Here is a 12,145-nt window from a genome sequence, read left to right on the forward strand (position 1 = left end):
CACAAACTGAACTCTGCATATTTTCTTGCCCCTCATATCTTCAAAACTAGCAGAGATCTGCCTACTGTTGTCCCAAGGTTTTCTCTTTTGTCAGCAAATATGCAATACTGATAACGCATTTCAAGGAAAACCAATAGGCCTATTGTCTAGAAAATCACAGGAGTCATCAGTGTTAGGAAAATACAGCTCAATTTGAACATCTGCTTGATTTGAACAGTTATGTTTGTTCGCTATATATATATATATATATATATATATATATATATATATATATATATATATATATATATATATTTTTTTTTTTTTTATTTTTATTTTATTTTATTTTTTTGCATATTTTGAGAACTCTTGTTTATTGCATTTTATAGAGCTTGTCAAGCACAAGACTGGTGGTGGTGTTCATTTTTGGGGGGCGGGGTTTCCATGAGAATGCGCTTACTCCAGCTGGTGGTACAATATCCAGAGGCGGTATCGCCTCTCTGATCCTCTAGTTTATTTTGAGGCTGAAGTCCAAATGCGTTTAATAAACTTAACAATTTAACATACAAATGAAAGATATTGATTTAAAAACATTTAAATATCTTTTAGTTAAATAAAAGTTAGTCACTTTCTACTAGAGGTCCATCAAAAAGTCATTAAAAAGCACAAAAGCCATAAAGTCACCGTTTCATGGGATTCTTGAAAAGTCTCAATGGAAAGTCGCATCACATAAATATGGGGAGCTAAGTTGAAAAAAAAAACAGCGTTGGCACGAGCTGAAACCTGAAAGAGAACACATACTCTTAAAGATCCTTATAAAGCGTGCTTCGATTTCGAGGGTCAATTTTTATTCCTGAACCCCTTACCAAACTCGATATCCGCCATTGCGGTGAAGTTGCCCCCCCCCCCCCCCCCGCAAGGTGACAGTCGTGTTATAGGTGGTTTTGTTTTCGATCGGATCACTCGATCAGCCATAAAAAAACTTTAATACTGCACCTTCTTTTAATTTTTGGTCGTAAAATGACCTGACTTACCTATCAGCCCTGGTTATATGCACCACAGAAAGAAATCAGAAAATATCCGTTCAAATATAATTTACAGGTGATATGAAACGGTATTCTTTGGCGTTTAGTTTATTCTCTTTGAAATAATGAGGTGGCATTTAGTCGGCTATGGTGGTATAAAAGTTGACTTCAAATGCATCTTTAAGGATAACCAGTGTAGGAGAATGATGTGGTGCGACTGTCACCTGATGCGGGATCAAGGACACGAACAGAGATACATAGTTTGCATACGTTTGACCTTCTCTGAGGACGCTCATGGGGAAGAGAATTTGAGTAGTCTAAGCTAAATGTGACAAGGGCATTTATGATAGTAGTGGTAGAGAAATTACTGAGATGAGTTTCTAATAACGCAATGTTCTTATGTATAGCATGCATGATTTACAAATATGGGATAACTGTTCGCCCATAGATGCACACTCTATAACAAATATAATTGCTTCTAAATTAATTCATTTTTCTCTACGAAATTTCGAATTCTTTAGAGCTGTTGCAAATAAAGATAACGTGGTCATGGGTAGTGGTATGGTCCTTAAGTGCGAACTTCATCCTTCAACAAGTACTTAAGGTGCATTGACAGACTTGAGTCAATCCTTGTCCGTGGAACCCACACTCGAGTGTTAAGTGCGTCCTTTGTCAATTTAGATTTGATATACCATGGGTCAGTGCAGCGTTACGTCAGGGGGGACTTGACCAGTGTGGAGACCACCCGGATTTACGTTCATGAGACACGCAGCACAGAGTTTGTCACCGCTATCAGCCCGACCTTGGGCACAGTTTTGAAAGCGCAGCCTTAAGATAACCTTTGACAAATAAACAGAAGACGGCATCTTTCATTGAACTCGACATACGACTTACCCACGTGCATGGAAGTTTACATAAGACAGATTATATAAACTTCTGTAACCAGATACATACAGTATGGAAAGTTCAACTGCGTAATTCGTCAGTGTAGGGATGATACGATAAAGATAAACAGTGGTTCGTATAACGCACATCTCTTTGAAACTCCCCAAGACAAGGACGATGCACGTGTAATTATTTCCAGTGCGCAAGGAGTATATTGCTAACACCATGGAAAAGTTGAAGAGGTTAAGCAAAAGATGCTGTGGATCATGTCGTAAGAAGGAAGAAGAAGATGAAGAGAAGGAAGCTGACAACAAAATGACAGACTTGGAGCACGTTTTGGCCAAAGTGGGTATGTGAAAAAATAAATTAGATTGGAATTTTCTTGCCAATTACTACTGAACCAGTGCAGGCTAACTATGAATGATCCAAGTTGATAAAATTGCCAGATACAATATTGTAATAGCCATTTTGACGCAAAAGAATCCACATTTGTTCTCGTGATATTCTTACAGGGAAAACAACTGCTCATTTTAGCCAAGAAATTTATTTTCTGGGGTTAACGACAATTTCCCCACACTTAAGTAGTAAAATGAATCCGTTTCAACATTCAAAGTTACTCTGTTTTTTTTCTAAAAAGTTAAGTTTTCTGTAATAATCTCTTAAAAGATTATTACAGAGAGTAGCCGTATTTAGAAGTTACGTGGTCCGACGGCAAGCACAAATTCCAGAATAATTGCCATAACCGCCGTTTTGGTGGTAAAATAGAATTTATAATATTACCACATATTACAATGTATTAATTGTGAAATGTAGATCCCATAAGATTTGTTATCCCTTTTAACGCAAAATGACCTTCTTTGCAACGTCAATACGAAAATGCGCTGTGCATTTGAATAACCATTGTTGCCTGAAATTGTCATAGTAGCAGGGTGGGGTAAATAATGACCTTAACCTGGAGAACAGGTGTTCTTAGAGGCAAATAGGTCAAAAAGGACATTTCTGGTGAGCCATGAGTATTATTTAGGCCTGTAAATCTGGAAACGCAGAAAAAGCGTTAGTAACTACATGTATATGCATGTGTATACCTGTATTGTAAAGAGCTGGCTGAATCTCAAATGTTTTGATACACAGTTGTTTCTATGGTAGGAGTTGATGCTTAACACATATCTGACTTTTTTTCACATCATTTGGTTAGGCTTGTAAAATGATGATTTTCCAAAACACAAACAAAATGCCCTAACAAGAGTTTCCTTCACCGACAAGGCCTATAGTTTGTTTTTATGTTATTAGGATTGTAAAATTTATTCATCTAAAGCTTGCACTGGCATTTTAACATTTCAAATGGAGTTTGCCTACCTTATGATAGTTCACCGTTAGCTGGACAGAGGAGCTAGAATCTCAGTCAGTATTGTCAAAGTATTACATTTATTGCTGATTTTAAGGTAGGACTGCAGGTTGGAGATTTCATCTTAAATGAAAGGCCTTAGCTTTTTTATTCCTGTTGCATTCATTTAATGTATCTTCAACACATCTAATTGTGGTGAATGAAACACAGCTCCAAGTTCGACGTGTGACGTAATGTTGAGAGTTTTTGATGCAAAAACATTTTCGGTTTCCTGATTTTCTCAGGCACCTGGACAGCTATAAAAATGCTTTTAATGGTATTATAACACTTGAACGAAGTACTACAAAAGGGGGTCGGGGTTTTTTGTTAAAAAATTTACTATTGATTTTATCTATAAAAACGTGATTTTTAACCCTGTTTGAGTCCAGTCCCAGCTTAAAGGTAACTAGGTAGATTTCATTTTGGTTTTAATTGGCAATACTATTTTACAGCTTATGCTTTGGTGTCATGACTGTTTATAACTATCAACTAACGCCTCTTAAATAATTCCATTTTTTCCTCTGCCTTTTGTATTTTGAACATTTTCTGCTAAAACCAGACATCTTCAAATAGCCATTTCCCACGAAATCTTTTTCAAGACCCCACTCCACGATAAATGGTTATTGTTTATGTTAAGAAGGTTATTATTCTGTGAATCGTTAAGATTGGCTTGTTTCACATAGTAAAACACCTTCATTTAAGTCAACAGTTTTACTCCACAACATGTACAATTTTGTTTGTGTTTTGATGAAACGTCCAAGCCCAAGCTCTCCACCGGTAAGTCTGTGTAGACTTACCGGTGACAGCTGTGTGCAACAACAAAGGTGTACCTTTTCCACAGGAGACTTGTCCAAAATGACGTAAACCCCCAAATATCGAGGCCATAATTGGCTTTGGGTATAATCATAGTGTCAAATAGCACTTCTTTCAGTTGCAAGTTGAAGTTGTAATGGATGTAAACGGTATATGAAATATAGCAAGGGTGCTGTAGTACCAATATACACTCTTCATCATTATACAATTTAATAAATAAGTGGCGACCCTTGGTTCGAAAATGTACCATTCTGCCAGTTTTTCAAGAACAGCAAAATTACCTTTTCATGCACACTGTAACATTACCCAAATAAAACCTTGATGACAGCATGTAACATTTAATAATTATCGATTTTAGCTAAATGAAGTCGATAGAATTTTTTTCCCGTGACAACAATACTAGTAATATATCCAATACAGACCGAGGCGCGTTAGGCCTGTTAGGCCTACAAGGGTTTTAAAAAACCTTGCTGCTGTCCTTGAAAGAGGTGGTCGAAAGGTGCAAACTAGGCCTATATTACTCCCCTCTGACTATTTGCTAAGGTAGATCAACAACATGTGTCTTCAACTTCTTTTTTATTTTGCAGCTGTGCATTTCGATGAAATGAATGCAGAGTTTCACACATTGACAAAGATATGTCTATATATACATTCTTCATGTTATTACAAAAATGTTATTAAAATTGTCATACCCTTGTACAGTACAAGTATGTTGAACATATTTGCATGGTACAAGTGCGTATAGGTTAAGCAGGATAAAGATATAATTGAGGGCATATCTGCTAAATTTAGTTGAATTGCATTTCAGGTCAGATGGGCTGGTATCAGCTGAGCCTGTTCCTCATAATCTCACTCTCTGATATCCCGGTGTCTTGGGCAATGTTATCTCTTATCTTCACGGGGGACGACGCCAGTTGGAGGTGTCCAATCGCGCGCACCAACGTCACTTCCGCTGCAGACGACTATTTGACGGACAATTCCACCACGCTTTTTGACTCTTTACTGTACGATGTCAGCTCCAATGTCAACATTGTCAGTGATGGCACACTGTCAAATGTGTCAAATGTTACCAAAAATTCTAGTGACATGTACACGTATAATACTTGCACTGCAGATAACCAAGTCTGTCCAGGAATTGAATTCACTTCAGAATCATCGACAATCGTTACAGAGGTTTGTAAAGGTAGTTTGTACGCGTCTTGGTTAAGTTGTCCTTATTTATGCCCCCAAAGAAAATAAAGAAAAAAAAATGAAAAATGGATAAATGGGTCTTCATTTTTAAATAAACAAAAAATCAACAATTTATGAATGGCAATGTTAATAATCTATCAATTAGTTAAAACGCAATCTTTTTCATTTGTGAGCTTTAAATCAGCTTTAAAACCGTAAAAAAATAACGTTGTATGCACCTTCAGATGAAAAGGACGCGTAATTTCACGTAATTTCTATACAAACGCAAGCAATGCACTTGTACTCAGTCTTTAATGACATTGACAGGAATAAAAAGTAGATATTGAGAACATGACGTACTGTTAATTAAATTTATATCAATTTTATTTCAGTGGAATCTTGTCTGCAACTTGGCCCCAGTGAGTGACCAGATCACCTCCCTGCAGATGATCGGGGTGTTTTTTGGCTCCTTCATTTACGGACAACTGGCGGACTCGTTTGGTCGCAAGAAGGCGTGGTTCGGTGGTATTCTTCTTATGTGTTTGACCGGATTTGCCCAGATATATGCTCCAACGTGGTATGTGTTTGCCATACTGAGGCTTATCACGGGCATAAGTCTTGGAGGTAGGTCAACAAGAAATCTGGACATATACTCCCTTACATTAGAATAAATGGGGATGGCAGACAGAACTTGAGATCAAAAGTGGTGACGCCTGTGCTTCTAATTAAATTTAAAAAAATCATTGCTGTATGAGATTGGTAAAGTTCAGAGCGAAAGATACGAGAAAGACAAGTTCAAGAAACTTTCTACAGTATATCACAGTCCCAATATCAGAATATACCAGAATCTCTATATCAGAATGTATACATATTTATTTTTGTTTAAACTGTCATGTCCCAGAATACTGAAAAAGCAGGTCATGCCCCGATATTACACCAAATTTGCCACATCTCGAAATTCCGCCAAGTCAGTCATATCTTGCTAAAATACCGTGAGAAATTGCCCTATACCAGTATACCACCAATACTTTCATCTTGAAACCTCATTCACACATATATCCTTTTGTTTCACAGGCACCATAGTGGTTGGATTTGTATACCCCATGGAGTTCATTGGAATCCGGTGGCGTGCGTTTACCGGATCCATAGGATTGTGGCCTGTCGGCTTGGGTGCACTGGCGGCGTTCGGCTTTACTATTAAGGACTGGAAACAGATTATGTTAGCCACCACATTGCCCGGACTGGCCCTGCTACTGTTTTGGTTGTAAGAGCTTTTTTGTGTATTTATTTATTTATTTATTTATTTATTTATTTATTTATTTATTTATTTTGAGGGGATCGGGAACCTTGACAAAACCTTATTCCACATGCATCAACATGCGTTTGAAATTGTTGTTAACAGCTTTATACTGCAGATTTTTTTTGGTAAGTTTTTGTTTTGTTGATCAATGATAATACATTTCAAAAACATAATTTTTACTTGAAGCATGGCTTTTCTGATTATAATTAATGAGTTATTCAACTCTCCGGTATCACTTTTTAACAAATTCCTTTTGACAGTGTGTCTGTTGGTAATTTCTTTTCAGTAAATTATTCAATAATAAATGAGAAAATTATATGCAACATCTAAAAATACTTGTGGCATACAATCGCACAATATTATATTGATTCAAACTACATATAACATCCAAAGATCAGCACTATGTACAAAAACTAAAATAACAGAGAAGAGTAATATTGAATGTAAGCAGGATACACATACACAGTTTTCAACTCGCCCGTGGTTAATCATTGGTTGATGAGAGATTTTCTTTCTATTTTCCAGTTATATTCCCGAAAGCCCCCGATGGCTGGTTACAAGAGGTCGGTACAAAGAGGCAGAGGAAATCATGCAGAGAATAGCCAGGAGGAATAAAAAGGAAATGCCAGACTTTGCAGAATTTGTCGCAAATTATGAGGTGAGTACAATTACAAGGGTTGAGTGCTACAGAAACACTACTTACTTTAAATGAGTGTTTTGTACGTTAAAAGTTGGATATTCTTTCGTCAGATAGAACAAAAAGTGAAACAACTACATTGTACAGAAATAGAAAGTTAGGTTTGGACAACTAATTCATGTAAATGGGAGGTCAGATCTGACATGACTTTTAAGATGTAAACCTCCGTCAAAGCCTTGAAAGTGATCTTTAATGAATTATTTCTCATTTACTTCCAGGCCAATAAGAACCAGGCCAAGGCACGCGATTATAGAATCCATGATTTATTTCGCACCCCTAGACAATCCAGGCTGATCGTGATGTTAACATACATTATGTGAGTGACCGCGTTCAAAATATCTGTTTTTTCACAATGTTGAATTTTTTTTCACTGCCCAGTGACAAGATGGAGTGTGTGCAATTTGGCTTGAACACCCTTTAAACGGTTTTAGTTTAAAAACTCCTTAGCACCACCAAATCACAATCGAAATCTTGTTAACACACGCACGCGCGCGCGTAACACACACACACACAGCGATATTTATAGAACATTTTGGCAAATGTTGAATATGTGGTTAACGCAATGTATAAATGTTCTTTTTTGCTCATTATGGCCTTACTTATTTCACAATTCAGGTTCAGCATGGCCCTTTTCGTATATACCATGGGGTTCAACGTGAAAAATCTCCCCGGAGGCAAGGCGATTAACTTCGCAATAGGGTTTGGAATAGGTTATCCTACTAGCCTATTCTCCATATATCTCAATAACTGGTAAGAAGGGTTCCAACATACAGGTAATAGTTCTCAAAATGCCAAATCGTTCTGTAATAATTTATAACTTTTTACTAAAATTAAAAATAATTGGTTCACTGGGTTTTGTCCATCTCCGAAAGTCCTTGTCCCTAGTGATGGGTATGACTTGATCCTGTCTATTTTCAGTCTAGGACGCCGGTGGACATTTATTGGCTTGACAGCACTGGGCGGGGTCCTAACGCTCTCTGTCATCTTGCTTGACGTGTTTGGTAAGAAGAATTGTAAATTATCAATCGATTTAATATCGGGACAAACATTCCTTGCAGTGGTTTCCTTTATATTGTATTTCTTTATTTTTTTCTCAAAATCATATTTGCCAAGACTATTACCTCTCCCTATTCCAGAAAACTGGCATGTATTCATAATGTTCCGTCCAAAAAATGTTCATTTTTACAAATTTATAAGGTACCGATATCGCATATCTCAAACAAGAGGCTTTAAAGATGCATACTTAAAAAATATTTATATCAAATCAATGCCACGAAACCCTACAAAATACCATCACAAAGCTTCAAGTGGGATAACCTAATGATAGACAACAGAGATTAATTTCGGTTGGTTTTTCTTTTTAGTTTTATTTATTTATTTATTTATTTATTTATTTATTTATTTATTTATTTATTCTTGGGGGGGGCTTCCTGTTTTGTGTAAAAAAAAAAAACTAGTGCAAAATCACACGCATGCACCAACATTGCACTATGCATTGTCCCTCGCTTCTTATATACTGTATATGTATCTTTACATTTCATTTCTTGACAACAAGATTTAATGGTTTAACATTTGCAGGTGTATATGAGACGGCGTGGCTGGCGGTGGCCTTGGTGTCCACACTGGGTCGGACGTGTGTTCTGACAGGCTGGACAGCTGCTATGATTATCTCATCAGAGCTGCTGCCAACTCCTATTAGGTATATACAGAAAAGAAATAAATTATACTGGAGTTCCAGTTAAGTGCTACGTTTACACATTTTAATCCCCTCATGGAGCGTTGCCTAGATTTGATTCTCGAGTGTAGCATGTGTGTGTGTGTGTGATGTTTACGGCACTGAGACATATCTTGGACCTTGATTTCAGAGATATAGGTGTGGCCGTAGCGATGGGAGGAAGTCGGCTTGGATCCATAGTAGCACCTCAGTTGGTATATCTAGTAAGTAACACTCGTGTGTTGCCCTTAATCAGTTTCATTTCTGCTATAGTACATATGCGTATACATTTATATGGACCCTGAGAGGGTTTCTCATCTCAGACTTTATTTAAAACGTATTTTAATTTGTTGGCGTACACAAGCTAGACCCCACTCGGTCGGTTCGCAACAAAATGTCAATCTGAAGAAAAAAGCCTGTCACGGACAAACTCAAGCACCAAGAAAAAAAACTCCTCAAAAAGAGCTTACATGCTGATTTGTTAACAAAAAGAATTGTTTGAAATTGTTTTCTTTTTAGTCAAAACTCGACAGAAGATATCCGTTCATCATTGGCGGAGTCTTCGCAATAGGAGCGGCAATTACCGGATGGTTCCTGCCAGAAACAAAGGGGCAAGCCTTAGAAGACGATGTGCCAAAATGGACGTGGTGCTTCTGTTGTCCATGCGGGTGCGCACGGAACGATGTCGACGAGGATCCGAAATCAGTACATGATGAATTTGCCGATAATGACGAGAAAGAACCCCTCGAGGGGCATGAACATAACGTGGACGCGTTATCTGACGGAATGGATTACCTTAGCGCTTTTGGAAGTATTGGGACAATTGACTTGCAGTGGCCCTCTTTTACCAATTTGCACTTAACGGTGCCTCACGAGGTAAAGCATCGTGGGAAATACGTTCAGTTGGAGGATTTAAACCACGAAACGATAATATAAACTCGTCTCTAAAAGGCGGCAGATTATGGCGCCAGCGTGACCTGGCTGATGCAGACAGCTGTTAAGGCACATGTGCCAAGACGGCTACATTTTGAAAAAAAAAAAACAATTTGTTTTTCATTTGTGTTTGCAGCATATGCCTGTGATTAATTAAAATATATTGATATGTAGATATTTTGAGCTTATCGTCAACATTTCGTGACTCTCTGAACAACCTTTGGCACAAAATCCATAAGCTGCACACATCAGGCTCTAGATTTGAAGGATTTGCAATTTTTTTAATGGAGCGTAAACGTGGGGGATCCATTAAAATTTACGTCTTACTGACAAAATACATATATTGATAAGCCACGTGTCTTCAGTTTTGTTTGTACATGTACCATATGTCTGATAATCTTTATATTTCAGTCAGGGGTAGATAACTTGAATTTAATGCGTAAAAATCTTTATATTCACGATAGAACTAACCGCCTGTGTAGTCAGAGACCGTTTCGGTTGAAACGTTATTAAATATTTTTGATATTATAAATGTCCGACCACTAATTATATAAGATACAGTCTATGTTATAACAAACAGATAATCAAATAAATTTAATCACTATTGTCAAAATACATGACAGGAATAGTGTATCGTACATTATCAAAAAATTAAATAATCGCCAAAAATGCCGAATTTTGATCACAAACGTCATTTAAAAAATATTCAAAGGTTTTGTGTGGCGCTTAAATAGACAGTTGAGAACGTAACGTTGACTTCAATCCAATTACCATATAGTATTGTCTGTGGGACGCATAAAACATTCTTGTCTCATACTGTTTTTTCTATTCTGGAGGTTCAAAGTTTTCTTGATTCACAATATCGCAAACGTACAGTGTGTCTCAATACTATTTATTCTTAAATTTTTAATGAGCAACCCTACAATAACAACCGAAGTAACAGAAGCTTTTTAGCATTGAGTATTGCGTTCGACAGATGCACATATCTGATAACGTCCATGTCATTCACGTTATATTTTAATTCACTGACATGAGTATGAGATTTCTATATCATCATATAAAATAATGCTTATTGCATTGATTATAAGCAAAATCTGTACAAAAAAGTGATTGTTTTTGTATAATTGATATTTGCCTTTCAGACATTTCCTTAACCTGAACTCGGGAATGAATAAACTTTTTGAAAATACTAAGTGCAAGAAACAGAACGTCTATTCTGACTATATTCACTGCAATTACGAATATCAAACATTCATTCAATTACTCTTGTTTCTTAATGTTGTACTGCGCCTCTTTGCAATCAATGAACAAATCTTGTAATTGCAAAAAGGGAACCCCTTCTCGCTGTCGTAGCCAGTATCTAACCACGGTTTTAGCCTCTTCTTTCACCTTTTGTAGTTCTAGTGGATCTTTTAATTCATCTACAAAGCCGTCCCCTAGTTCTGATATCATCTTTTGAACCATTTCTGAAAAATCAATATATATTATTGTCCGTATCACGACATTTCTAAAATTTGATTTTTATCTTGCATTAGTGCATTAAATAAAACTTATGGCAATGATTTAACCTCTCAGGTTGATAGATTTTATCAGAACTTGAAACCATGTTTGAAATCGTGTCAAATACAAATTCTGTCGCTCAAAATTTAATGTAAAAATGCTTAGCCTTTTATCCAGGTGAGTATAACAATTTTTTCATCTATTTTAATATTTCTTTTCCATGACCACAATTTTAACTGTTTCAGTTTACCTTCCGTCAAAATATTTTCCCATGCTTCAACCTTAATTCTTTGAAATTCTTCGACCTCCAAACCGTTCGACGTGGCACTTTCTTGTCCATCATTATGGTCTGTTCTTGGTGTACACAATGCTCCAACTTCACAAATAGCTTTTGAATTAAATAGAATAGACAAGGAAATTACAGTGGGGAAAACTTAACTTTTTTGTTCTGAAAAGATCATACTTGTGAAGCTGTGAAAGTTCTACATATGTATACACCGTAATGATTATCAAACACTAGTGCACATTTCTGTCAATTTTCCTGCTTTTGAAAGTTCTTCACTCTGGTCTGAGTTTAATACATGAGTCTCCTGCTCGTCGGAATCTTTCTCCGTAGTGCCATCCTCTTCCCTGTTGGTGCCCCCTCTCCTGGTGCTGTCTTTCGTTTCTGTGCTTTCTATGCAATGAACATGCGATCCACACGGAACTGTGTGTTCAGTGACAGGTTGTGGAACTTATATAGGCA

General features: G+C 36.8%; 1 protein-coding gene and 1 long non-coding RNA gene across 2 annotated transcripts; one reads left to right on the top strand and one right to left on the bottom strand.

Moving 5' to 3' along the window:
• Window positions 1-1,646: 1,646 nt before the first annotated feature.
• Window positions 1,647-10,254, top strand: LOC106179086 (solute carrier family 22 member 4). The gene is made up of 11 exons (XM_013562595.2): window positions 1,647-2,238; window positions 4,895-5,259; window positions 5,649-5,880; window positions 6,331-6,520; window positions 7,082-7,214; window positions 7,472-7,569; window positions 7,869-8,003; window positions 8,172-8,254; window positions 8,832-8,952; window positions 9,119-9,191; window positions 9,487-10,254. Exons 1-11 carry the CDS (start codon window positions 2,115-2,117, stop codon window positions 9,901-9,903), a joined length of 1,971 nt encoding a protein of 656 aa, XP_013418049.1. The 5' UTR covers window positions 1,647-2,114; the 3' UTR covers window positions 9,904-10,254.
• A 225-nt stretch (window positions 10,255-10,479) lies between these two features.
• LOC106179087 (uncharacterized) lies at window positions 10,480-12,125 on the bottom strand. The gene is made up of 2 exons (XR_015333573.1): window positions 11,651-12,125; window positions 10,480-11,366 (listed from the first exon to the last, which is right to left on the bottom strand). It is a non-coding gene; the product is annotated as an uncharacterized LOC106179087 (long non-coding RNA).
• Between the last annotated feature and the right edge of the window lie 20 nt (window positions 12,126-12,145).

This window comes from Lingula anatina, chromosome 3, assembly GCF_051362555.1.
Source record: "Lingula anatina isolate TDL-2025a chromosome 3, LinAna3.0, whole genome shotgun sequence".
Lineage (NCBI taxonomy): Eukaryota > Metazoa > Brachiopoda > Lingulata > Lingulida > Lingulidae > Lingula > Lingula anatina.